Below are 26,940 nucleotides of genomic sequence, written 5' to 3'. Positions count from 1 at the left end.
CCCAACAGACAGTCCGCCCAATTGTTTATTTCTTTTGACCCTAACAGGCTAGGGGTCGCTGTCGGGAAACGCACCATCTCCAATTGGCTAGCAGATTGCATTTCCTTCACTTACGCCCAGGCTGGGCTGACTCTTGAGGGTCATGTCACGGCTCATAGTGTCAGAGCCATGGCAGCGTCGGTGGCCCACTTGAAGTCAGCCACTATTGAAGAGATCTGCAAGGCTGTGACGTGGTCATCTGTCCACACATTCACATCTCATTACTGCCTCCAGCAGGATACCCGACGCGACAGTCGGTTCGGGCAGTCGGTGCTGCAGAATCTGTTTGGGGTGTAAATCCAACTCCACCCTCCAGGACCCGAATTTATTCTGGTCAGGCTGCACTCTCAGTTAGTTGTTCTTCGTAGGTCAATTTCTGTTGTACCCGCGCCGTTGCGAGGTTCAATTGACCTGGGTTATTGTTTTGAGTGAGCCTGAGAGCTAGGGATACCCCAGTCGTGAGAACAAGCAGCCTGCTTGTCCTCGGAGAAAGTGAATGATACATACCTGTAGCAGGTGTTCTCCGAGGACAGCAGGCTGATTGTTCTCACCTACCCTCCCTCCTCCCCTTTGGAGTTGTGTTTCATATTTTATTGCTTGTCATTCAACTGGCGGGAGCGGTCGCGCACGGGCGGGAAGACGGCCGCGCATGCGCGGTGGGCGTGCCCTGCGTGCCGACCGTCCCGCGAAGCTTTTTCCGGTTGGTGGGGGCTGCCGCGGACGTCACCCAGTCGTGAGAACAATCAGCCTGCTGTCCTCGGAGAACACCTGCTACAGGTATGTATCATTCACTAGTTGAAGGTTTGGTATACTGACTCCATAGCCCTTGTTCATACCATGACACTGTCATGATTCTTCTGGCAATTGGTAACTACTACTACTAATCATTTCTATAGCGCTACTAGACATACACAGTGCTGTACACATTATATGCAGATGCTTTCTCCGAGGACAAGCAGGCTGCTTGTTCTCACGACTAGGTTGACGTCCACGGCAGCCCCCACCAACCGGAAGAAAACTTCGCGGGCGGTCCCGCACGTAGGGCACGCCCACCACGCATGCGCGGCCGTCTTCCCGCCCGTGCGCGACCGTTCCCACTCAGTTTTTTTCTATTCCGCGCTGGAGAGAGACGTGTTATCCTCTCTTTCTCTTTGTCAGCCCCGGAAACCGGATTGCGGCCTAGCCGCGGCTTTTTTCTTGTTTCGCGTTCGCGTATTTTTTCTTAGAAAGAAAAAAAAAAAAAGAGTGTCCTCATCGTTCTTAGCTGCGAGGGCGCTTTATCGCGGCCTTGTGGACGTGCGGTCGTTTCTTTTTCGGGTGTGCTTTTCACCGCCACCATCGACGACTTTAACCTCGCCGACACGATTTTTTCGTCGATGTCCTCGAAGGTCCCGAGCGGATTCAAAAAGTGTGGTCGGTGCGGCCGGCAGATCTCGCAGACCGATACGCTTAGTGCCTCGGGCCGGAGCATAATTCCAAGACGTGCACCTTGTGCCTCGGCTTGAGGAAGCGGACACAGGTGGCGAGGCAAGTTCTTCGGGACCGTCTTTTTGGAACTTGCGCCGGCCCTTCGACGTCGACCTCGACGGCATCGGTGTCGACAGACGCATCTTCGGTACCGGTACCGATGTCGACGAAATCGACGCCGACCCTGGCACCGACCCCAGGAGTACAGGTACCGTTGGCCCGCCGGCCTGTTGGTGATGGCGGGGGTGAGCGGCCGCGCGGGCAGTTTGCCCCGGCCACTCCCTCTACCCAGGGCCATCGGGACCTAACCCTGTCGGATCCGATTCCTTGAGGCCGGGGGGGGGGGGGGTTCTACCTCCTAGTCTCTTCCGCCAAGCGCCAATGACGGGCATCGAAAGAAAGCAAAGAAACACTGTCATCGGTCGCCCACGGCGCACGGGACTGCCAGCTCCGGTACTTCGAGGGATGACTCGACGCCCAGGAAGCGGCAGTGCCGGGAGGGGCGGTCCCCCTCGGTTGAAGAGGTGTCGCTGGTCAGTCCACGGGTACTTCGGTACTGTCTCCTGGACCCAAGCAGCTTCCGACACCGGCCCCCCTGCCTTTCCCGACAGCGGGCCTTGACGAGTGCCTCCGAGCCATCCTTCCCGGAATCCTGGAAGTGCTGATGCGCCAGGCTCTGCCGGCACCGGGGGTGCTTGCGGCCCCGGCGCCGTTGATGGAGGCGCCGGTGTGCTCTGGCCCGATGCCGAGGCCTCCGACGCCGATGCCGCTTGTGGCACCGGTGTCGACTGCCACGCAGGTGGAGTCCCCATCGACGTTGATGGGGGAAGCTTCGTCCCCGCTGGCGCGGGAGTCCACCGCTCGGCGCCACCATCGAGGACGTGGTTCCTCGCAGCCGAGACGGGCCCGGTTGAGGTCTGAGCTGAGAGAGCTCATGTCCAACACCGAGGAGGAGGCCTCGTGGGGGGAGGAGGAGGACCCCAGATATTTCTCCTCAGAGGAGTATGTGGGCCTTCCCTCTGACCCTACACCTTCACCGGAGAGGAAGCTCTCGCCTCCTGAGAGCCTCTCCTTTGCCTCTTTTGTCAGGGATATGTCCATCTGCATTCCCTTTCCCGTGGTCTCTGTGGATGAGCCGAGGGCGGAGATGCTCGAAGTCCTCGACTATCCATCACCACCTAGAGAGTCTTCCACGGTGCCGTTGCACAATGTCCTCAAAAAGACACTGCTTCGGAACTGGTTGAAGCCATTATCTAATCCCACCATTCCCAAGAAAGTGGAGTCCCAATACAGGATCCACTCAGACCCAGAGTTGATGCGGCCTCAATTGCCTCATGACTCGGCGGTCGTGGACTCTGCTCTCAAGAGAGCACGGAGTTCGAGGGATACTGCCTCGGCGCCCCCTGGGCGGGAGTCTCGTACTCTAGACTCGTTTGGGAGGAAGGCCTACCAATCTTCCATGCTCGTGACCCGCATCCAATCATACCAGCTCTACATGAGCATCCACATGCGGAACAATGTGAGGCAACTGACGGACCTGGTCAACAAGCTCCCTCCGGAGCAGTCCAGGCCTTTTAAGGAGGTGGTCAGGCAGCTGAAGGCGTGCAGAAAGTTCCTGTCCAGGGGTATCTATGACACCTGTGATGTGGCATCTCGAGCTGAGGCCCAAGGTATAGTGATGCGCAGACTTTCATGGCTGCGTGCCTCTGACCTGGACAACCGCACCAGCAGCGGCTGGCGGATGTCCCTTGCCGGGGGGATAACATTTTCGGCGAGAAGGTCGAGCAGTTGGTGGACCAACTACACCAGCAGGAAACCACTTTCGACAAGCTCTCCCACCGGGTGCCTTCAGCATCCACCTCTATAGGTGGACGTTTTTCCCGGGCCCGGCAGGCTGCACCCTACGCCTACAGCAAGTGTAGGTATACTCAGCTGGCCTGAAGGCCTCCTCAGGCACAGGGACAGTCCCAGCGCGCTCGTTCCCGTCAACAGCGTGCGCCTAAGCAGCCCCCTGCGCCTCCACAGCAAAAACAGGGGACGGGCTTTTGATTGGATCCATGGGAACATAGCCGCCATCAAAGTACCCGTACCGGACGACCTGCCAGTCGGGGGGAGGTTGAAAGTTTTTCACCAAAGGTGGCCTCTCATAACCTCCGACCAGTGGGTTCTCCAAATAGTGCGGTGCGGATACGCCCTGAATTTGGCCTCCCTGCCTCCAAATTGTCCTCCGGGAGCTCAGTCTTTCAGCTCCCATCACAAGCAGGTACTTGCAGAGGAACTCTCCGCCCTTCTCAGCGCCAATGCGGTCGAGCCCGTACCACCCGGGCTGGAAGGGCAGGGATTCTATTCCAGGTACTTCCTTGTGGAAAAGAAAACAGGGGGGATACGTCCCATCCTAGACCTGAGAGGCCTGAACAAATTCCTGGTCAAAGAAAAGTTCAGGATGCTTTCCTTGGGCACCCTTCTGCCAATGATTCAGAAAAACGATTGGCTATGTTCCCTGGATTTAAAGGACGCATATACTCACATTCCGATACTGCCAGCTCACAGACAGTATCTCAGATTCCGCCTGGGCGCACGGCACTTTCAGTATTGTGTGCTGCCCTTTGGGCTCGCCTCTGCCCCACGAGTGTTTACCAAGTGCCTCGTGGTGGTAGCGGCCTACCTACGCAAGCTGGGAGTGCACGTGTTCCCATATCTCGACGATTTGCTGGTCAAGAACACCTCGGAGGCAGGAGCCCTCCGGTCCATGCAGTGCACTATTCAACTTCTGGAGCTGCTAGGGTTTGTGATAAATTACCCAAAGTCCCATCTCCAGCCAACCCAGTCTCTGGAATTCATAGGAGCGCTGCTGAATACCCAGACGGCTCAGGCCTACCTTCCCGAAGCGAGGGCCACCAATCTCCTGGCCCTGGCTTCGCAGACCAGAGCGTCTCAGCAGATCACAGCTCGGCAGATGTTGAGACTTCTGGGTCATATGGCCTCCACAGTCCATGTGACTCCCATGGCTCGTCTTCACATGAGATCTGCTCAATGGACCCTAGCTTCCCAGTGGTTCCAAGCCACCGGGAATCTAGAAGATGTCATCCGCCTCTCCACCAGCTGCCGCACTTCACTGCTCTGGTGGACCATCCGGACCAATTTGACACTGGGACGTCCATTTCAAATTCCACAGCCCACGAAAGTGTTGACGACGGATGCCTCTCGCCTGGGGTGGGGAGCTCATGTCGATGGGCTTCACACCCAGGGTCTGTGGTCCCTCCAGGAAAAGGATCTGCAGATCAACCTCCTGGAGCTCCGAGCGATCTGGAACGCACTGAAGGCTTTCAGAGATCGGCTGTCCTGCCAAATTATCCAAATTCGGACAGACAATCAGGTTGCAATGTATTACGTCAACAAGCAGGGGGGCACCGGATCTCGCCCCCTGTGTCAGGAGGCCGTCGGGATGTGGCGTTGGGCGTGTTGTTTCGGCATGCTCCTCCAAGCCACGTACCTGGCAGGCGTAAACAACAGTCTGGCCGACAGACTGAGCAGAGTCATGCAACCGCACGAGTGGTCGCTCCATGCCAGAGTGGTACGCAAGATCTTCCGAGAGTGGGGCACCCCCTCGGTGGACCTTTTCGCCTCTCAGACCAACAACAAGCTGCCTCTGTTCTGTTCCAGACTTCAGGCACACGGCAGGCTAGCGTCGGATGCTTTTCTCCTCCATTGGGGGACCGGCCTCCTGTATGCTTATCCTCCCATACCTTTGGTGGGGAAGACCTTACTGAAGCTCAAGCAAGACCGCGGCACCATGATTCTGATTGCGCCCTTTTGGCCCCGTCAGATCTGGTTCCCTCTTCTTCTGGAGTTGTCCTCCGAAGAACCGTGGAGATTGGAGTGTTTTCCGACTCTCATCTCGCAGAACGACGGGGCGTTGCTGCACCCCAACCTTCAGTCCCTGGCTCTCACGGCCTGGATGTTGAGGGCGTAGACTTCACTGCGTTGGGTCTGTCTGAGGGTGTCTCCCGGGTCTTGCTTGCCTCTAGGAAGGATTCCACTAAAAAGAGTTACTTTTTCAAGTGGAGGAGGTTTGTCGTGTGGTGTGAGAGCAAGGCCCTAGAACCTCGTTCTTGCCCTGCACAGAACCTGCTTGAATACCTTCTGCATTTATCGGAGTCTGGCCTCAAGACCAACTCAGTAAGGAATCACCTTAGTGCGATTAGTGCTTACCATTATCGTGTGGAAGGTAAAGCCATCTCTGGAGAGCCTTTAGTCGTTCGATTCATGAGAGGCTTGCTTTTGTCAAAGCCCCCTATCAAGCCTCCTACTGTGTCATGGGATCTCAACGTCGTCCTCACCCAGCTGATGAAACCTCCTTTTGAGCCACTGAATACCTGCCATCTGAAGTACTTGACCTGGAAGGTCATTTTCTTGGTGGCAGTTACTTCCGCTCGTAGGGTCAGTGAGCTTCAAGCCCTAGTAGCTCATGCTCCATATACCAAATTTCATCACAACAGAGTAGTGCTCCGCACCCACCCAAAGTTCCTGCCGAAGGTGGTGTCGGAGTTCCATCTTAACCAGTCAATTGTCTTGCCAACATTCTTCCCCAGGCCGCATACCCGACCTGCTGAACGTCAGTTGCACACATTGGACTGCAAGAGAGCATTGGCCTTCTACTTGGAGCGGACACAGCCCAACAGACAGTCCGCCCAATTGTTTATTTCTTTTGACCCTAACAGGCTAGGGGTCGCTGTCGGGAAACGCACCATCTCCAATTGGCTAGCAGATTGCATTTCCTTCACTTACGCCCAGGCTGGGCTGACTCTTGAGGGTCATGTCACGGCTCATAGTGTCAGAGCCATGGCAGCGTCGGTGGCCCACTTGAAGTCAGCCACTATTGAAGAGATCTGCAAGGCTGTGACGTGGTCATCTGTCCACACATTCACATCTCATTACTGCCTCCAGCAGGATACCCGACGCGACAGTCGGTTCGGGCAGTCGGTGCTGCAGAATCTGTTTGGGGTGTAAATCCAACTCCACCCTCCAGGACCCGAATTTATTCTGGTCAGGCTGCACTCTCAGTTAGTTGTTCTTCGTAGGTCAATTTCTGTTGTACCCGCGCCGTTGCGAGGTTCAATTGACCTGGGTTATTGTTTTGAGTGAGCCTGAGAGCTAGGGATACCCCAGTCGTGAGAACAAGCAGCCTGCTTGTCCTCGGAGAAAGTGAATGATACATACCTGTAGCAGGTGTTCTCCGAGGACAGCAGGCTGATTGTTCTCACCTACCCTCCCTCCTCCCCTTTGGAGTTGTGTTTCATATTTTATTGCTTGTCATTCAACTGGCGGGAGCGGTCGCGCACGGGCGGGAAGACGGCCGCGCATGCGCGGTGGGCGTGCCCTGCGTGCCGACCGTCCCGCGAAGCTTTTTCCGGTTGGTGGGGGCTGCCGCGGACGTCACCCAGTCGTGAGAACAATCAGCCTGCTGTCCTCGGAGAACACCTGCTACAGGTATGTATCATTCACTAGTTGAAGGTTTGGTATACTGACTCCATAGCCCTTGTTCATACCATGACACTGTCATGATTCTTCTGGCAATTGGTAACTACTACTACTAATCATTTCTATAGCGCTACTAGACATACACAGTGCTGTACACATTATATGCAGATGCTTTCTCCGAGGACAAGCAGGCTGCTTGTTCTCACGACTAGGTTGACGTCCACGGCAGCCCCCACCAACCGGAAGAAAACTTCGCGGGCGGTCCCGCACGTAGGGCACGCCCACCACGCATGCGCGGCCGTCTTCCCGCCCGTGCGCGACCGTTCCCACTCAGTTTTTTTCTATTCCGCGCTGGAGAGAGACGTGTTATCCTCTCTTTCTCTTTGTCAGCCCCGGAAACCGGATTGCGGCCTAGCCGCGGCTTTTTTCTTGTTTCGCGTTCGCGTATTTTTTCTTAGAAAGAAAAAAAAAAAAAGAGTGTCCTCATCGTTCTTAGCTGCGAGGGCGCTTTATCGCGGCCTTGTGGACGTGCGGTCGTTTCTTTTTCGGGTGTGCTTTTCACCGCCACCATCGACGACTTTAACCTCGCCGACACGATTTTTTCGTCGATGTCCTCGAAGGTCCCGAGCGGATTCAAAAAGTGTGGTCGGTGCGGCCGGCAGATCTCGCAGACCGATACGCTTAGTGCCTCGGGCCGGAGCATAATTCCAAGACGTGCACCTTGTGCCTCGGCTTGAGGAAGCGGACACAGGTGGCGAGGCAAGTTCTTCGGGACCGTCTTTTTGGAACTTGCGCCGGCCCTTCGACGTCGACCTCGACGGCATCGGTGTCGACAGACGCATCTTCGGTACCGGTACCGATGTCGACGAAATCGACGCCGACCCTGGCACCGACCCCAGGAGTACAGGTACCGTTGGCCCGCCGGCCTGTTGGTGATGGCGGGGGTGAGCGGCCGCGCGGGCAGTTTGCCCCGGCCACTCCCTCTACCCAGGGCCATCGGGACCTAACCCTGTCGGATCCGATTCCTTGAGGCCGGGGGGGGGGGGGTTCTACCTCCTAGTCTCTTCCGCCAAGCGCCAATGACGGGCATCGAAAGAAAGCAAAGAAACACTGTCATCGGTCGCCCACGGCGCACGGGACTGCCAGCTCCGGTACTTCGAGGGATGACTCGACGCCCAGGAAGCGGCAGTGCCGGGAGGGGCGGTCCCCCTCGGTTGAAGAGGTGTCGCTGGTCAGTCCACGGGTACTTCGGTACTGTCTCCTGGACCCAAGCAGCTTCCGACACCGGCCCCCCTGCCTTTCCCGACAGCGGGCCTTGACGAGTGCCTCCGAGCCATCCTTCCCGGAATCCTGGAAGTGCTGATGCGCCAGGCTCTGCCGGCACCGGGGGTGCTTGCGGCCCCGGCGCCGTTGATGGAGGCGCCGGTGTGCTCTGGCCCGATGCCGAGGCCTCCGACGCCGATGCCGCTTGTGGCACCGGTGTCGACTGCCACGCAGGTGGAGTCCCCATCGACGTTGATGGGGGAAGCTTCGTCCCCGCTGGCGCGGGAGTCCACCGCTCGGCGCCACCATCGAGGACGTGGTTCCTCGCAGCCGAGACGGGCCCGGTTGAGGTCTGAGCTGAGAGAGCTCATGTCCAACACCGAGGAGGAGGCCTCGTGGGGGGAGGAGGAGGACCCCAGATATTTCTCCTCAGAGGAGTATGTGGGCCTTCCCTCTGACCCTACACCTTCACCGGAGAGGAAGCTCTCGCCTCCTGAGAGCCTCTCCTTTGCCTCTTTTGTCAGGGATATGTCCATCTGCATTCCCTTTCCCGTGGTCTCTGTGGATGAGCCGAGGGCGGAGATGCTCGAAGTCCTCGACTATCCATCACCACCTAGAGAGTCTTCCACGGTGCCGTTGCACAATGTCCTCAAAAAGACACTGCTTCGGAACTGGTTGAAGCCATTATCTAATCCCACCATTCCCAAGAAAGTGGAGTCCCAATACAGGATCCACTCAGACCCAGAGTTGATGCGGCCTCAATTGCCTCATGACTCGGCGGTCGTGGACTCTGCTCTCAAGAGAGCACGGAGTTCGAGGGATACTGCCTCGGCGCCCCCTGGGCGGGAGTCTCGTACTCTAGACTCGTTTGGGAGGAAGGCCTACCAATCTTCCATGCTCGTGACCCGCATCCAATCATACCAGCTCTACATGAGCATCCACATGCGGAACAATGTGAGGCAACTGACGGACCTGGTCAACAAGCTCCCTCCGGAGCAGTCCAGGCCTTTTAAGGAGGTGGTCAGGCAGCTGAAGGCGTGCAGAAAGTTCCTGTCCAGGGGTATCTATGACACCTGTGATGTGGCATCTCGAGCTGAGGCCCAAGGTATAGTGATGCGCAGACTTTCATGGCTGCGTGCCTCTGACCTGGACAACCGCACCAGCAGCGGCTGGCGGATGTCCCTTGCCGGGGGGATAACATTTTCGGCGAGAAGGTCGAGCAGTTGGTGGACCAACTACACCAGCAGGAAACCACTTTCGACAAGCTCTCCCACCGGGTGCCTTCAGCATCCACCTCTATAGGTGGACGTTTTTCCCGGGCCCGGCAGGCTGCACCCTACGCCTACAGCAAGTGTAGGTATACTCAGCTGGCCTGAAGGCCTCCTCAGGCACAGGGACAGTCCCAGCGCGCTCGTTCCCGTCAACAGCGTGCGCCTAAGCAGCCCCCTGCGCCTCCACAGCAAAAACAGGGGACGGGCTTTTGATTGGATCCATGGGAACATAGCCGCCATCAAAGTACCCGTACCGGACGACCTGCCAGTCGGGGGGAGGTTGAAAGTTTTTCACCAAAGGTGGCCTCTCATAACCTCCGACCAGTGGGTTCTCCAAATAGTGCGGTGCGGATATACCCTGAATTTGATCTCCACTCCGCCAAATTGCCCACCGGGAGCCCAATCCTTCAGCTCCCATCACAAGCAGGTACTTGAAGAGGAACTCTCCGCCCTTCTCAGCGCCAATGCGGTCGAGCCTGTGCCACCCGGGCAGGAAGGGCAGGGATTCTATTCCAGGTACTTCCTTGTGGAAAAGAAAACAGGGGGGATACGTCCCATCCTAGACCTGAGAGGCCTGAACAAATTCCTGGTCAAAGAAAAGTTCAGGATGCTTTCCTTGGGCACCCTTCTGCCAATGATTCAGAAAAACGATTGGCTATGTTCCCTGGATTTAAAGGACGCATATACTCACATTCCGATACTGCCAGCTCACAGACAGTATCTCAGATTCCGCCTGGGCGCACGGCACTTTCAGTATTGTGTGCTGCCCTTTGGGCTCGCCTCTGCCCCACGAGTGTTTACCAAGTGTCTCGTGGTGGTTGCGGCGTATCTACACAAGCTGGGGGTGCACATGTTCCCGTATCTCGACGATTGGCTGGTCAAGAGCACCTCAGAGGCAGGAGCTCGTCGGTCCATGCAGTGCACTATTCACCTTCTGGAGCTGCTGGGGTTTGTGATAAATTACCCGAAGTCCCATCTCCAGCCAGTCCAGTCTCTGGAATTCATAGGAGCTCTGCTGAATTCACAGATGGCTCAGGCCTTTCTTCCCGAAGCGAGGGCACACAACCTCCTGTCCCTCGCTTCCCAGACCAGAGTGTCTCAACAGGTCACAGCTCGGCAGATGTTGAGACTCCTGGGTCATATGGCCTCTACGGTTCATGTGACTCCCATGGTTCGTCTTCACATGAGATCTGCTCAATGGACCCTAGCTGCCCAGTGGTGCCAAGCCACCGGGAATCTAGAAGATGTCATCTGCCTGTCCGTCAGTTGCCGCAATTCGCTGCACTGGTGGACAAATTGGACCAATCTAACCCTGGGACGTCCATTCCAAATTCCGCAGCCCACGAAGGTGCTGACGACGGCTGCATCTCGCCTGGGGTGGGGAGCTCATGTCAATGGGCTCCACACCCAGGGACTGTGGTCCCTCCAGGAACAAGATCTTCAGATCAACCTCCTGGAGCTCCAAGCGGTCTGGAACGCACTGAAGGCCTTCAGAGATCAGCTGTCCTACCAAATCATCCAAATTCGGACAGACAATCAGGTTGCAATGTATTATATCAACAAGCAGGGGGGCACCGGATCTCGCCCCCTGTGTCAGGAAGCCGTCGGGATGTGGCGTTGGGCTTGCCAGTTCGGCATGCTTCTTCAAGCCACATACCTGGCAGGCGTAAACAACAGTCTGGCCGACAGACTGAGCAGAGTCATGCAACCGCACGAGTGGTCGCTCCATTCCAGAGTGGTACGCAAGATCTTCCGAGAGTGGGGCACCCCCTCGGTGGACCTTTTCGCCTCTCAGACCAACCACAAGCTGCCTCTGTTCTGTTCCAGACTGCAGGCTCACGGCAGACTGGCGTCGGATGCCTTTCTCCTCCATTGGGGGAACGGCCTCTTGTATGCTTATCCTCCCATACCTTTGGTGGGGAAGACTTGCTGAAGCTCAAGCAAGACCACGGCACCATGATTCTGATAGCGCCTTTTTGGCCCCGTCAGATCTGGTTCCCTCTACTTGGTGGAGTTGTCCTCCGAAGAACCGTGGAGATTGGAGTGTTTTCCGACTCTCATTTTGCAGAACGACGGAGCGCTTCTGCACCCCAACCTTCAGTCTCTGGCTCTCACGGCCTGGATGTTGAGGGAGTAGATTTAGCTTCGTTGGGTCTGTCGGAGGGTGTCTCCCTTGTCTTGCTTGCCTCTAGAAAGGATTCCACTAAAAAGAGTTACTTTTTCAAGTGGAGGAGGTTTGTCGTCTGGTGTGAGAGCAAGGCCCTAGAACCTCGTTCTTGTCCTGCACAGAACCTGCTTGAATACCTACCTTCTGCACTTATCAGAGTCTGGTCTCAAGACCAACTCAGTAAGGAATCACCTCAGTGCGATTAGTGCTTACCATCATCGTGTAGAGGGTAAAGCCATCTCTGGAGAGCCTTTAGTCGTTTGATTTATGAGAGGCTTGCTTTTGTCAAGGCCTCCTGTCAAGCCTCCTGCAGTGTCATGGGATCTCAACGTCGTTCTCACCCAGCTGATGAAGCCTCCTTTTCAGTCACTGAATTCTTGCCATCTGAAGTACTTGACCTGGAAGGTCATTTTCTTGGTGGCAGTTACTTCAGCTCGTAGAGTCAGTGAGCTTCAAGCCCTGGTAGCTCATGCTCCTTATACCAAATTTCATCCTAACAGAGTAGTACTCCGCACTCACCCTAAGTTCCTGCCAAAGGTGGTGTCGGAGTTCCATCTTAACCAGTCAATTGTCTTGCCAACATTCTTTCCCAGACCGCATACCCGCCCTGCTGAACGTCAGTTGCACACATTGGACTGCAAGCGAGCGTTGGCCTTCTGTCTGGAGTGGACACAGCCCCACAGACAGTCTGCCCAATTGTTTATTTCTTTTGACCCCAATAGGAAGGGAGTCGCTGTCAGGAAATGCACCATCTCCAATTGGCTAGCAGATTGCATTTCCTTCACTTACGCCCAGGCTGGGCTGGCTCTTGAGGGTCATGTCACGGCTCATAGTGTTAGAGCCATGGCAGCGTCAGTGGCCCACTTGAAGTCAGCCACTATTGAAGAGATTTGCAAGGCTGCGACGTGTCTTCGGTCCACACATTCACATCACATTACTGCCTCCAGCAGGATACCCGACGCGACAGTCGGTTTGGGCAGTCGGTGCTGCAGAATCTGTTTGGGGTTTGAATCCAACTCCACCCTCCAGGACCCGATTTTTTTCTGTTCAGGCTGCACTCTCAGTTAGTTGTTCTTCGTAGGTCAATTTCTGTTATGCCCTCGCCATTGCAAGGTTAAATTGACCTGGGTTCTTGTTTTGAGTGAGCCTGAGAGCTAGGGATACCCCAGTCGTGAGAACAAGCAGCCTGCTTGTCCTCAGAGAAAGCGAATGATACATACCTGTAGCAGGTGTTCTCCGAGGACAGCAGGCTGATTGTTCTCACCTACCCTCCCTCCTCCCCTTTGGAGTTGCGTTTTACTCATTCCTTTTCTTGTCATTCAACTGAGCGGGAATGGTCGCGCACGGGCGGGAAGACGGCCGCGCATGCGTGGTGGGTGTGCCCTGCATGCGGGACTGCCCGCGAAGTTTTCTTCCGGTTGGTGGGGGCTGCCGTGGACGTCAACCCAGTCGTGAGAACAATCAGCCTGCTGTCCTCAGAGAACACCTGCTACAGGTATGTATCATTCGCTTTCTCTGTGCCTAGAGGGCTCACAATCTAAGTTTTAGTACTTGGGGCAATAGAGGGTTAAGTGACTTGCCTAAGGTCACAAGGAGCTGTAGTAGGAGTCAAACCCAGGTTGCCAGGATCCAAAGCCTGCTGCCCTAACCATTAGGCTACTCCTCCATGGTAAATGCATCATTGAGCCGTTCTGTGCTTTCTCTCTAGCAGACAAAAATGAAAGAAAAAGGGGCCTTGAAAAGAAGATATTTTAATATTTTAGAGCTGTTTAGATGTGATATTTTCATCCTAGAAATATAACCTTTCTTTGACAGGTGTCCATGTCTTAACAAAGATGGTATTAAGTTTTATCATATATTTAGTTGTTCTTTTGCATTTTATTTAACTTTGTTTTGTGCGTGCGTGATTACTTTGCCACTTTTTTTTTCTTCAAAACTCTTACATTTAGGTTAATGTTTCTAGAAGAAATCTTGTTGAAGAAATCAAGAAAAGAAGTGGCCAGAAATCCTAGAGCACTTACGTCCATTTCATCTCTTCTGGCAGCAGTATCCATACATCCAGAGTATGCTAAGAGAGAAGTTCCACCTCAAGAAAAAAATTCTAGTAAAGAATTAACATCTGTAAAGCATTTGGGGATTCCCATGTTCTTTGTATAAAATTGAAGTGTAATATCTCTCTCTTTGCAGACTGACTTGTTTCATCTTTTTACCTTGTCAGTACAAAAGTCCAGTTCCGTATAATAGATCATTGGACAGCTGACAATTTATTTTTCTGCCTGAATACATTCAATGTATCAGTAGCTGTATGCTGATTTATTTGAGAAGGAAGATGGTTCATTGGTGTGGATTTATTATTGACAGAATTCTAAATACGGCATCTCAAATGGAGTAAGTAAACCAGTGTATTTATAGAGAGGTATAATGAATCAGTCAGAGAGGAGACATAGCCCCCTTGAAATAGTATTTATTTCACTGTAAAAATTGTTTCTGGGAGAGACCCTGTAGGATGCAGCATTTCTGTCTGAGTATGATATCCCCTTGAATGCACAACACCCCAGAAATGAGAGAATTTTCAGTCATGAAGATTTAATTGGTTCAAAAGGTATTTCTGTTTGGGCAGCAGGATCTGACAGTCCTTTGTAATCCTGGTATTGGCTTCTTTACATTAGTTCTAGCAAAACCCTGCATGGTTCTAGAGTTGCTGCAGTACTCCATCATATGTATAAGAAGGAGGAAAGCTCTGTCAAGATTCTCAACATGTCAACTGCATTCAAATTCCATAAACAAAGTTTATGTTCTCAATTTCTGTTGGATGTTTCCTTTATCATCATGGGGCACAAAGTGTGTAAAATATGTTTCTAATTTTATTACTGTTTTTTTTAATCAGTTACATTTCTTGCAAACTGTTGAGCACTTAGTAGAGAATGTGTCTCCTCCCCCCATCCTCCAGGCTAACACTAGCATGCTTCCACTTTGCACAGTCCTGTTCTTCAGCTGTAGCAGTCCTGATCCTGTTTGCCCATGGCTGAGTTTGCATTCTCCCATGACCTGGCTGCAGACAGTCTGTCCTCTGCAGCCCCCTGGCTCTGTGCTTCTCTGAAATACTGAATTCTACAATGACCCTTATCATAGGTAGTGTAGCACTGATGAGAGAGATGCCATGGAAGTTATCGATTAACCTATTATATATACAAAAAAGTTGTAGCTATGAGATATAGTGGGAAGGGGGGAATGTGGAAGTTTAAGACAAATCCAGACGGCCAGAGGCAAACAAAAATATTTTACCCCTTGGGATGATTCCTTTTTATGTTTCAACAATTTTTATTGATGACAAGTCAATGTAATCAAATCCAACAACGAATAAACAGAAATTCCAATATCAAAACAAACATAAAAAAAGATATAACAGTACAGACTGTCATCAAGCTTTTAACAAGTATTTCCCCCCACCCCTACCCACTATGGTAATGATTTTTATATATTTCAACATTTTATTGATGACTATTCAAATAACACAACACCTTCACAACAGGTTAAGAACATGAACTCAATCTGATACACATTGTCATCAAAAATTGTTAACTTATCAACCCCCCCTTTTCCCCTTCCCCCAACACCCTGGCCCACTGATCATTCCCTCCCCCCTTACCCCCCCTTCCCATCTGGACTTGAACTCTGATAGCCCAGGTGAGCCCCCCCCCTTTCCCCATCCCTAACCACTTCCCCCCCCCCTTTCAGAATCCTATTACTGAGCAGTAAACGCCTCATTGACACCTCCTGAGTCTAACAGAGAAGGCCTTCACCTAATTACTGTGTCATATTAAGAAGCATAGTACGTCCTCTGGGGCTCAAGTTCTGTATATAAGGACTCCAAACCTGAATAAATTGCTGTAACCTTTTTCTTGTCCCCTTCACCTCTCTAGCTTCCCATGTGGCTAACAGATGTATCTGGTTCCTCCAGTGCCAGTAAGTTGGAGGCTCTGGGGTTATCCAGTGTTGCAAAATACACGTAAGGGCCACAGGACACCACTTGCGGCACATAAACCGGGCCCCCTTAGTCTGTGTACTAAAAGCTTGCCGAGTGTCCAACACGAAGTGTGCCCACGTCCCAATCACTGCGGTCCCCAAAATTTGGCTCGTATCTCCGGATGCATTCCCAAAAGGCCCGCACCCCTGGGCAATCCCAAAAAGCATGGTAGAGGGTATGGTGTAACTGGCCACACTTAACACATCTATCCCCCTGTGATGTTCCCCCAACTGGGATGATTCATTTTTAAAGAGTTGAAATCCTATTTGAGATTTTCCCCGTGGTTTGATTCACAGCAAAATACAGCCTGTTGTGAAAAAAATTGTAAGTTACTGTAACAAAGTAGCTGTTGTTGAGCGAATGTGGGAAGTTTGTGTTTTCAAAAGAGAACCATCTGAAAAGAAATGGCTAAAATTAATTGGAAGCTTTAGAAAATGGCCAGTGGGCTGTATCTTCCTATCTTTTTACCTTTCCCTGATCAATAATTAAGTGCCAGTTTGAAAGCTTGCACTAGGTCAGAAGGCAACAGTACCTGAAAAGTTGATAGCCACTTTCACTGTTCTTAAGTTACATTTTTACCAGAATTTGTTTTTGTGGTGGTGTTTTTTGTTTGTGTTTTTTTGTCTGCACACTAAGGGCCAGATTCTATAAATGGTGCTGAAAATCTGGCACTCAATGTTGTTCTGTAAAGGACTCTTTCAGGAAGAGTGCTCTTTATAGAATAGCGTTGAGCACGAGGACTTATGTCAGCTGAAACCTGGTGTAAATTCTGGTGCGCAAATTTGACGCAGATCCCTGCTATTCTGTAACACTGTGTGCATCTTTTGTGAATGCTCCTGACCTCATGCCCCTCATGACCACATCCCCATTTTTAAGTTGCGTGCAATCCAGTTTAGGCGCTTATTTTTATAGAATAGTGCAGCGGTTCCCAAATTTCACCGTGGCACTCTGGTGCACCGCAGCAAACTCTCTGAGGTGCTGCGGCAATTCCCAACCTCCCACCACCATCTGGACCACTACTGCAGACAGCAGCAGCGGCAAAACAACAAACAAAGAAACAAAAGCAAGGGTAGGGCTGCAGCAGCCTTTAAGCATGTGCTGTCAGTTCTGCCGGTCCTCTGTCCCCAGAACTGGAAGTTGATGTCAGCAGGGGCAGAGCCGTCAGCGCATGCCTGAAGGTTGCTGTGGCCCCATGCTTGCTTTTTTTTTTTTGTCGTGAACACATAGCAGACAGCCTTTGGGACTCGCTTTTGCTGCCAAGGAGGTTAGATGAAAACAAGAAACAGGATGAAGTAAAAAAGTTGAAGCCAATAGGGTCGGTCTCTGTTTCTTTCCCCTTCCTATTCAAAACAAAGTAAACCAACCTATCAGCTGCTGTGTGCATGCCGTTCTTTATTGCTGGTAGCATTTTTATTTAATCTCACTTGTATTTTCAAACATGCCAGCTTGTGTAGTATATATATGTACACAGAGAAGGTATAATAACAAAATAACTTTTCATAAGTAGAGTAGTAATTATACATCATAATCAGTGTGTCATTGGGGGGGGGGGGCTGTTTATAGGGACATCCTAGCACTGTTTGTGCAGAGAAAAAGCTGGAGACCTGTATGGCTGTTGAGGGGGGTAGGGGGCGTGAAAAAAATAGTACATAGCCAGATTAGTGCCCAAATCATAATTAGTGGTAATGAAGTGCTTGTTAACTCTAATAATTCATTGGAACCCATTAACTAATTATTTTGGCCACTGATCTGGGATCTGCACCCAAATTTGTGTAACCTTTATAGAGTTTGGAGGTTACTGCTTCCTTTTCAGAATTGCCCTGTTACTTGCTGTAAATGTTAAAGTAAGAATTACTGCTTTATTTGCTCACACCTTTTCAGTTCTAACTCAAAGCATGTCACATTCAGGTAAACTAGGCATTTCCCTGTTCCTAGAGGGTTTATTGTCTGTTTTGTACTTGAAGTGAATGAGGGTTAAGTGACTTGCCCAAGATCACAAGTAGCAGCAGCAGGATCTGAACCAGGCTGCCCTGGTTTCTCAGCCTGGTGCTATAACCTCTATGCTACCCCACTTCATTAATTTTCAGTTTTATGAAAGAGTCTGTTAATACTTTTCTTACCATCTTTCTTCTCACACTCCTTTATCACAGGTAAGTGGATGTCCCTAAAACTGGGAGAACCTACAGCAAACTAAAAAGAAAAATTAATGATGTTTGAAAACTACCTGAGGGTTATATAGTACGAAAATATAATCTGTACATTGACATAGTGAAAGTACCATAAGGTTTAAAAATAGTTTCACTTCAAATTCTAGAATTTGTCCTGAATACTTTACATCTGTTATCTGATAACATAACTGGATCATGCCTTGCTATATGTATGTATTTCACCATGATACTCAACTCAAAACTGTCAAATTCTCTCTTTTATAAAGCAAGTGAACACTGAATGTGCCATTTTGTAGTACCTTCAACCTAATGTCTTACTGGCTTTGCTATTGAGTCACAGAAGTGTAGGTGTGACAGTGGACCAGGGGGATGTACAGTGCTGATCTTTAGTCACAAACAGCACTGGTTTTCCAAATATATGTTTAGGAATAGGAAAGAGAGAAAATAAAGGGGGGAGGTGAAGAAATAGAGGCTCTTGCCTGGAGGAGAACTAAGGCAAGACACACAGCCTCATCCTTGATGAGGGTTAATGTGGATGAATGGTATAGCCAGATGTCCCGTTTGGGTAAGCACCTTTTCTGTCTGTCCCCTTGCTGCCTCTAACTCAAAATATAAATACCTGAGCTGCTGTGGCTCCCCCAGCCCACCGGTTGAAGACCACTTCTTCCAGTAGCCAGCTTATTTCCCAGGTTCATGAGTTTGTGGTTGTAGTGTTGCTGCCACTGCCAGCCTCTGCTGTACAATCAGTTTTTTGTGCATGTGTGAAAGCTGAACATTCATGGGGGGGGGGGGGGGGGGGGGGGTTAAGGGTGTGACCAAGTGACATTACCACCAATGGCTAGGGTTACCATATTTGTGGTGAGAAAAAAAAAAGACAAAATATTACTACTTGTATGCCCCCTGTCACCCCCCGCACTGCAGTGTCACCTTGACCCCCCCCCCCCTCGAAGAAAGCCAGATTCCCTCTTCCCCCATGTTTACAGCCTCCATCTACCCACATGACTCCACATCCTTTCCTGTACCTTATTGTAGTTTCTTAGTGGTCTAGAGGCCTCTTTGGGGCAAGAAAGGGCCCCCCTCTTTCCTGCCCAGTGCAGCCGCAGACCTCTTGCTCCCCAGCACTGGTTCAAATGGCTGCCGAGAGTTCAAGCAGTGGCCTTGCAAGACTGCTGTGGAAGTCTTGTGAGGCTGCCACTTAAACTCTTGGCAGCCATTTTGAAGCAGCGCTGGGCAGGAAAGAAGGGGCTCTTTCCTGCCCTGAAGAGGCCACTAAACCATCAGGGCAAGATAATAAGGGAGGGGAGGATAGAACACCCTGAGGCCTGCCTGCCAACCCAGAAAAATGGGTAGGCTGGCAAAACCTGCCCGGATGCCCCCCCGGTGTCCTCAAAAAGAGGACATGTCCAGGTAAAACAGGGCATACACTAACCCTACCAATGGCCATGTTTGGATGCTGGTGTGTTTGCCTGAAGGAGGAGGAGGAGGCGGTCCTCAGCTGGCAGGCCTTCAGTATGCCTGCTGGCACACTAAGGCAGTGATTTTTGGGTGGGCTCCTGCCTCCATGTGGCAGTTTTACTGTTATGGATGGTGAAGCGAGTAGAGTCAAATAGAGGGTGGACAATGGATACTCCAGCACAGAAACTGGTGCTTAAAAGATGCACTGTACAAATACTGAATGCATCTTTTAAGCACCAGTTCCTGTGTTGGAGTATCCATTGTCCACTCTCTATTCTTATTTGATTGGACCTTCTACGTGGAGGTTTTCCAGGTTTCTTTGTTGTTCCTAGGTAATCATCAATAGAAATAAAACATGGAAAGGAAAATAAGATACCTTTTTTATTGGACATAATAGATTTCTTGATTAGCTTTCAAAGGTTGCCCTTCTTCATCTGATGGGAAGTAAGCAAATGTTGGTAAATGACAGTATATATAAGTGAAACATCAGAGCATTCCAGTGACAGTCTAACAGGATGGGGGTGGATAGGTGAGAGACAGGAAGAGTCGGGTGGATGAGGGACAGGGAGATATGCATGGAGACAGGAGGGTGACAAAGCAGTACAATTTTATGGTTTATAATGGGCTAGAAAACCCAGATCTTTAAGTCCTGTCTGGTGGGTGTCAAAATATTTAATCATTCTGACTTTAAAGGTCTTAAGTTCCTGTATTGTTTTAAAGTTCCCTTTAAGGATTCTTACTATGAAATCACTGGTAGTGTTCTGGTTTTGTAAAGTGCTGCCCCACGGGCGTGACTGCTTTGTTGTTCCTGAAACCAGGGGTGTATCTGCGTGGGGCCACAGGGGCCTGGGCCCCTGCAGATTTTGCCCTGGACCCCCTCCCGCCATCAACCCTCCCCCACTGCCGTTGCTTACCTTTGCTGGCGGGGGGACCCCAACCCCCGCCAGCCGAGGTCCGCTTCCACCTGCCGCTGCTGTTAAAAATATTTCTTCAGCTGGCGGGGGACCCCAACCCCCGCCAGCCGACCCGAGGTCTTTAAAGTTCTTCGTCCTCCATGGCCGTGTTGCTGTTGAATCCAGTTTGTTGTCTGACGTCACATCACGTTGTACTTGCAGGACGCTCCTGCATGTACAACGTGCTGTGACGTCAGACTCCGAACTGGATTCAACAGCTTTCAACAGCAGCACGGCCACAGCGGATGAAGAAGATCTTTAAAGACCTTGGGTCAGCTGGCGGGGGTTGGGGTCCCCCGCCAGCAAAGGTAAGCAACGGTGGGAGGGGGGTGGAGAGAGTTGGTGGGGCGGGGGTCTGGCAATGGCCGGGGGGTTGTGGGGGGGGGGGGGCTAAAATGTGGTGGAGTCTAGATACGTCCCTGCCTGAAACTAGAGTAGAAACAACTGGCAGAAAGGGATATACAACTAGCATAAGCAGTGGAGCCTGTACTGGATTAGAAATGTGTACAGTAGTGGTAATGGGGTGAACGTACCCCTTTGCTGAAGATGCTAGCCCCTTTCCATTGTAGCTCTCAAATTGACGTTTTTGTTTTTTTGGATTGTGACGTGAGTGGAGGAGTGGCCTAGTGGTTAGGGTGGTGGACTCTGGTCCTAGGGAACTGAGTTCAATTCCCACTGCAGGCACAGGCAGCTCCTTGTGACTCTGGACAAGTCACTTAACCCTCCATTACCCCAGGTACAAATAAGTACCTGTATATGTAAGCCACATTGAGCCTGCCATGAGTGGGGAAAGCGTGGGGTACAAATGTAACAAAAAATGGTGAAGATCGGTGCTAGTTTATTGAGCTCTGCTGGTTATTGTGTCTTGTGTTCAGATGGAGATAACAGTGAACTTTTTAATTTTATAGGGACCTCCCCTGCTTTTCAGTTTCTCTAGAGGTCCCCTACTGTAATCAGCTTTGCTTATGCCAAAATCGTGGCCTGGCTGCCTTTCAGACAATCTGCCAGCCTCGAGAACTAATGAAGTAGGGAGGCAGCTGAAGACCAATTTGCTTGGTCCTGATCATCCCACTTATTTCCCATCCTTTGAGTGACCAGTTACAGAGGGCAGTTTTTAAAGCTCTTGGAATTCGGTTGAAAATTGTACAAACGTGTTTCCTCTGTGCTTGGTGAAAGATGCACCAAGAAGAAGAGACAATGGTAGCTGGTATCAGGCAGAGTAAATTGTTCGTGAATGTCGTTTCAGGTTAAAGAGTGCGATCCCGTTAAATCAGGAAAGGTCCCTTTAAAGAGAGACGGGATGGGGGAAGGTGAGGCCTTTGGCCAATGAGCAGCGGGCAGCAGGAGGGGAAGCTTCCAGAGCGCCTGGGGGCTATAAAAGAGCTGCGTTGGACCCCCGCTTCTTCTGTATTTTAGTAGAGCGCGAAGAAAAGGTGTGTTGTTGTGATCTGTAGGAGGTGTTGTCCTGAACCACTCTGTAGGAGCTTGGAGCGCCCTCTATTGAAGGGAGCAGTAATTGTACAGAGAGGACGTGCGTGCGAGAAATGGAGACTGATCTCGGGTGTCAGGTAAGAGAGGCGCCCGTGAGTCTTGGGGATTGAAACGGTTCCACTGAACACGTTAATGCACCTTAATCGTTTGTTTTTGTAAAGACTGGATTGTAATGCACGGTCTGATGCTGGAGTGAAGCTAGGGCCATTGGAGAATGTTTAGCCTTGCGGTCTCTCCTACCTTAACTAGGCTTATGTATATTTCGTCTTGATTTATTTCTTGTTTGACTTGATGCTAATAGTTCTCTACTACGTCAGGTACAACATAATTGTTTAGATAATTCTGTGACCGTTACGTTCATCAGGAAATAGAAATCATTTAATAGTAAATCGAGTAGTAAATCTGCCTCATCAATGGATCTAGCGGAATAATTTTAATAAATTTAAGGAAAACACGTAGTCTAACGCGGCTGCCAGAAAAAACTCTAGTAAACGAGTTTTCAGCAGTTTTTTTTTTTTAGTATAATGTAATCATTCCTACTGGAATAAATGTTAATAAATACACAAAAATGTGATGTGGTACATGTCTTATTGGACTAATTTATGTTTTTTTGACTATCCCTTCCTGTTTGAGTCAAAGTAAATGAGGGGGAAAAGATGACGTTATCAGAAAATTTAAGTGACCCATAAAACTTAACCAAATGATTGTCTAAGGGGGAGAAGTGAGTAGATAACACTCAGGCCTTAAGACTTTTTGTTCATAAGTTTCTGATCAATGGTTCTTGTACAGAGAGATGCTTTAGCCTTAGTGTTATAGAAACGATAGTTTGTTGCTGATAAAAAAAAAAAATGTGGTACGTCACGCCCGTTACAGCGCATTTCACGATTTTCTTGTCTTTCTTTTTGTTGTGGATGAATGCAGAGAGATGCGCTATTTATGTATTCTTCTGTACTACAGCTTATATAAAAAAAATCTTTTGCAGTGTATAGTAAAATATTTCTTTATGTCCATGCAAGATGTATCTAGCTCCCATGTGAGGATGTGCTTTATTTGACCACTTGATTTATTTGTAATTGCATTAAAAGTATAATTTTATTTACGATATTTATAGTCCGCATTTTCCCACACAAATTCGAGTTGTGTGGCTAACAAGCTACAAGAAGAGAATACACAATATTAACCACAACTCCATACATATCAGCAACGGAAAGAATCATAAATACATGTGCAATGGGGGGGGGGGGGGGAGAAACTAGGCTTGGGCATCAATTAAGAGACTTAAAAAAAACTTGAGAAAAACTAAGTAATTATGCTGGGAACTAATGTATTTCGTCAAGGAATTCCACCACTTAGTTGTACCTTGGTAAGAAAAAGTAGCAGAATAAATTGACTTAGACTATTTCTTTATTGGGCTTTATTAACTGCCTTTATGAAGAGATTCACCCAAGGCGGTGTTGTAAATAATTGTCACAAATTGAATGCAGTGAAAAACAGGTTCAGGCAGGGGCGTAGCTAGACACTCAATTTTGGGTGGGCCTGGGCCCAAGATGGGTGGGCAGAACTCTGCCTTGTCCCACAAGTGATTTGGTCTCTTCCTGTCTCGCATGCCATATGATCTCTCAAACATCCCCCCTCCTTTGCATAACTTTTAAATAGCAGATTTTCACCAGCGGCGAGCAGCAGCTAATACACACTGCTCAAGTTGACCCCACATCCTTACCTGTGATATAATTTCCTGTTTCTGCATAGGCAGAAATACATCAGAAGGAAGGCTGTGGGGCCGCTGCAGGTGAAGATCTGCTATTTACAAGGTATGCAGAAGACACAATTGTTGGGAGTTTGACTGGTGGGGCTTGGGGATCCCTGCCAGCCACATACTGGGTGGGCCTGAGCCCAAAGTGGGCGGGCTCAGGCCCACCCTTGGCTACGCCACTGGGTTCAGGCTTTCTAAAGTAAACTAGGCCTCTAAAATCATAGCATCTTTCAGTCCTGATACTTCACTGAAGAAATGTGACAGCCTGCTTAACCTTGGCAGAGTTACAAAGTTGGCAAGGGTTATGTATAGCTGGACATAGGCATATTGAGAAACTATTAAACTAATTGGGCCAGGTGAAGAAAAGTTCAATTTAAGGGTAAGCAAAGTTTGGAGATAGGAGAGCTGAAACTTCATCATAATTGGATAAGAGACAAGAAAACTGAGACTTGGTCATGATTGGATAAGAGATAAGCAAACTTGCTAAGGTTGAAACTCTGTCCTAATTGGATGAAAGATAAGGAAAGTTAGAACTTGGGCATAATTGGATATATGTGCCAATTATGACGAAAGTGCAGGTGGGGAAGTGAAATGCTCATAGGGATCTATAGGACCAAAATTGTATAAAGGTCTGCTACCTAAGCAGTGTTTTCGGAGAAGAAGAGTGAAGCCAGCAACCTTTAAAGGCACATGTCATCAGTTGTGAAATGTTGTTCTACCATGTGAATGTCTGAACTGCTGGTACTATCGTTGGGTAAGAGGCTTTTGCTAATAAAACTATCTTATTATATCTTTTGAATACTGGGTTTCCTCCTAATTACTGAATTTGCTACTGCCTAGACTGTAAATCTGACAGAGGAGATACAAGGTTAGAGTAATTAAGTATTTAGAGGGGATGTGCAGTTCTATCCAGGATAGTAGAGAGAGCCCTTGGCTTCCGCTGCCCAAACGGGTGAGGCAGACCTAATAAATAGTGTACAGCAGGTACAGTTTAACATAAAACTTACAATTTTGTTAGCAACATAATAGTAGAATAAACATCAAACATATAAATGGCAAGTGACCGACTCACCTGCAAATGCGCAGTAGAGACTTCCCTCTCTGTCCCGCCCTCGCTTCAAGACGTGATGACGTCAGAGGGCAGAACAGAGAGGGAAACGGAGTCGGACTGACGGACGCTATGTCTGGAGCTTGGAAACATACATCACGCGCACCAACCTCTACTCTCCCCCCCCATCCCCGCCGCCGCTCCCGCCCCCTCTGTATCGGGCCCCCTGCACTGACCTGACAGCGCCTCTCACCGCCGTGTGGAAGCTCTGCAGGCAGAGCAATCTGCTGCTGCCTGCAGCGCATTCACACAGAGGTGAGAGGCGCTGTCAGGTCAGTGCAGGGAGCCTGGCACGGAGGGGGGAGGGAGCGGCGGCGAGGAGGGTAGCTGGAATTCTCGCCCGTTTTAACAGGCTTAACGGCTAGTAAATAAAATAAGAGGTAAACTTGAAAATAGTAAATTGAAACCAAATAATAGAACTGCTGTGAAACAGTATCAAAGTTATACACATTTAACAGCACTGCTTGTTAGAGAGTCAGTTGGGATCATAGGAACCAACTTTTCAAAATGATTGGGGGTGCTGAATTTTTTTTTTTTTTTTTTACAGGTGGTGCATTCCCCCTCTCCCCCTGTCCCTCCTTCCTCCCTCCGAGTTCCAGGTCCCCTCTCTCTCCTTTCCCTCCCTCTGAGTTCCAGGGGGCCCCCTCCCTCCCTCCCTTCGAGTTCCAGGCCCCCTCCCTCTGAATTTTAAAAGTCATCTTACCTCGTCAGGGTTACGGCGGCAGCAGCAGTGAAAAGTGTGCAGGCTCAGCGCTTCAGCCTTCCCTTCTCTCTGTCTCAACTCTGGTCCCGCCCTCATTTTCTGTTTCTGCAAGGGCGGGACCAGAGTTGAGAGAAGGGAAGGCTGAAGCGCCAAGCCTGCACGCTTTTCACTGCTGCTGCCGCCATAACACAGATGAGGTGAGATGACTTTTAAAATTCAGAGGGAGGGGGCCTGGAACTCGAAGGGAGGGACTTTTAAAATTCTGGGCTGGCGAAGGGAACTTCCGGTGGGTGAAATATTGGGGGTGCTCGAGTACCCACGGAGTCTGCGCCTATGGTTGGGATAGTTTGGTTAGCTAAACTCAAGGCAAGTTCGTTGGATAGTTAAGCAAGAGATAAGAAACTAATCAAAGTTACAGTGTGTGTAACAAGTTAGTCCAGGTGTAGAATGAGTGTATAGTCAGTCACCCTATGTATTAAAGGCTTGTGAGAAGAGCCAGGCTTTCACCTGCTTTCTGAAGTAGAGGTAGTCTTGAGTTATATGTAGCCCCTCTGGGAGTAAATTCCACAGCATGGGGGCTACTCCTGAAAAGGCTCGTTGGTGGGTATCGCATCATACAATTTCTTTTGTTACAAATAAGTACCTGAATATACTATGTAAACCGCTTTGAATGTAGTTGCAAAAACCACAGAAAGGCAGTATATCAAGTCCCATTTCCTTTCCCCTTTGATGACGGTACAGATAGTGTTGATCCTTGAGAGGACCTTAGAGGTCTTAAAGAATAAGTTAGCCCTTTACACACCTTCAAGTACTCTGGCCCATTTTGTCTGAGGATCTTGAAAGTCAAACATTGAATTAAATTTAGCCCTGTAAGGTACTGGTAGGTAGTGTAGCTTTTGCAGGAAGGGTGTGATGTGGTCACGCCACTTGCAACATTTGTGCTGCTGCATTCTGAATTAGTTGGAGCTGATACAGACTCTTTGTGGTTTGGCCAGTGTACAGGGCATTACAGTAGTCTAGTGGTGATATTATGTCATGGACCACTGTGGTCACTCTAGGCTCTTCAGTATATGACGAGAGATTTCTTAGCTGCCGTAGGTGACAGGGACAATTTTTGAAGGTTGTTTGAATTTGTGGGATCAGAGCGAGTGATGAGTCTAGCAGTATCCCAAGGTTCCTGACCTGTGATTTTAGGGGGGATTTCATACTTCCCAAAAGGTATTTTGAAGTCAGGTATTTGTCCACTTGTGTTTGGCACTCAATCTGTTTTATTTGGGTCCTGGCAAATTGTTTGCCCATTCCTGAGTTGCGGTTGAACAGGTAGTCAGTTTACTCAGAGCTGGCTCAATGGGTATGAGTAGTTGCACATCATCAGCATAGATAAAGAATTTTGTGTCCATTAACAGCAGCTCAGCCAGAGGCTAGAGGTAGGTATTAAATAAAATGGGAGACATTGCGGATCCCTGTGGAACCCCACAGTCCAGTGCCCAAGGTGATGATGTGCTGTTGCTGAACAGAACTGATTGTTGTCTGACTACTTTCTTACAGGTATGAAAATGAAGACACAGCTCGCACCATAGGTAGCATTGCAAGA

General features: G+C 50.0%; 2 protein-coding genes across 2 annotated transcripts in view; both read left to right on the top strand.

Annotated features, from left to right (window-relative positions):
* Positions 1–14,490, top strand: part of HARS1 (histidyl-tRNA synthetase 1) — a 116,731-nt gene extending 102,241 nt beyond the window's left edge. The window contains exon 13 of the mRNA XM_030211774.1: positions 13,638–14,490. Coding sequence (XP_030067634.1) covers positions 13,638–13,700 — 63 coding nt within the window. The 3' untranslated portion in view covers positions 13,701–14,490. The remainder of the gene's footprint in view (positions 1–13,637) is intronic.
* A 6,984-nt stretch (positions 14,491–21,474) lies between these two features.
* DND1 (DND microRNA-mediated repression inhibitor 1) overlaps positions 21,475–26,940 on the top strand; it is a 48,872-nt gene continuing 43,406 nt past the window's right edge. Inside the window, exon 1 of the mRNA XM_030213124.1 lies at positions 21,475–21,859. Coding sequence (XP_030068984.1) covers positions 21,836–21,859 — 24 coding nt within the window. The 5' untranslated portion in view covers positions 21,475–21,835. The remainder of the gene's footprint in view (positions 21,860–26,940) is intronic.

Source organism: Microcaecilia unicolor, chromosome 8, assembly GCF_901765095.1.
Source record: "Microcaecilia unicolor chromosome 8, aMicUni1.1, whole genome shotgun sequence".
In the NCBI taxonomy this organism is placed as follows: Eukaryota; Metazoa; Chordata; class Amphibia; order Gymnophiona; family Siphonopidae; genus Microcaecilia; species Microcaecilia unicolor.
This window is presented reverse-complemented; position numbering and strand designations above follow the sequence as displayed.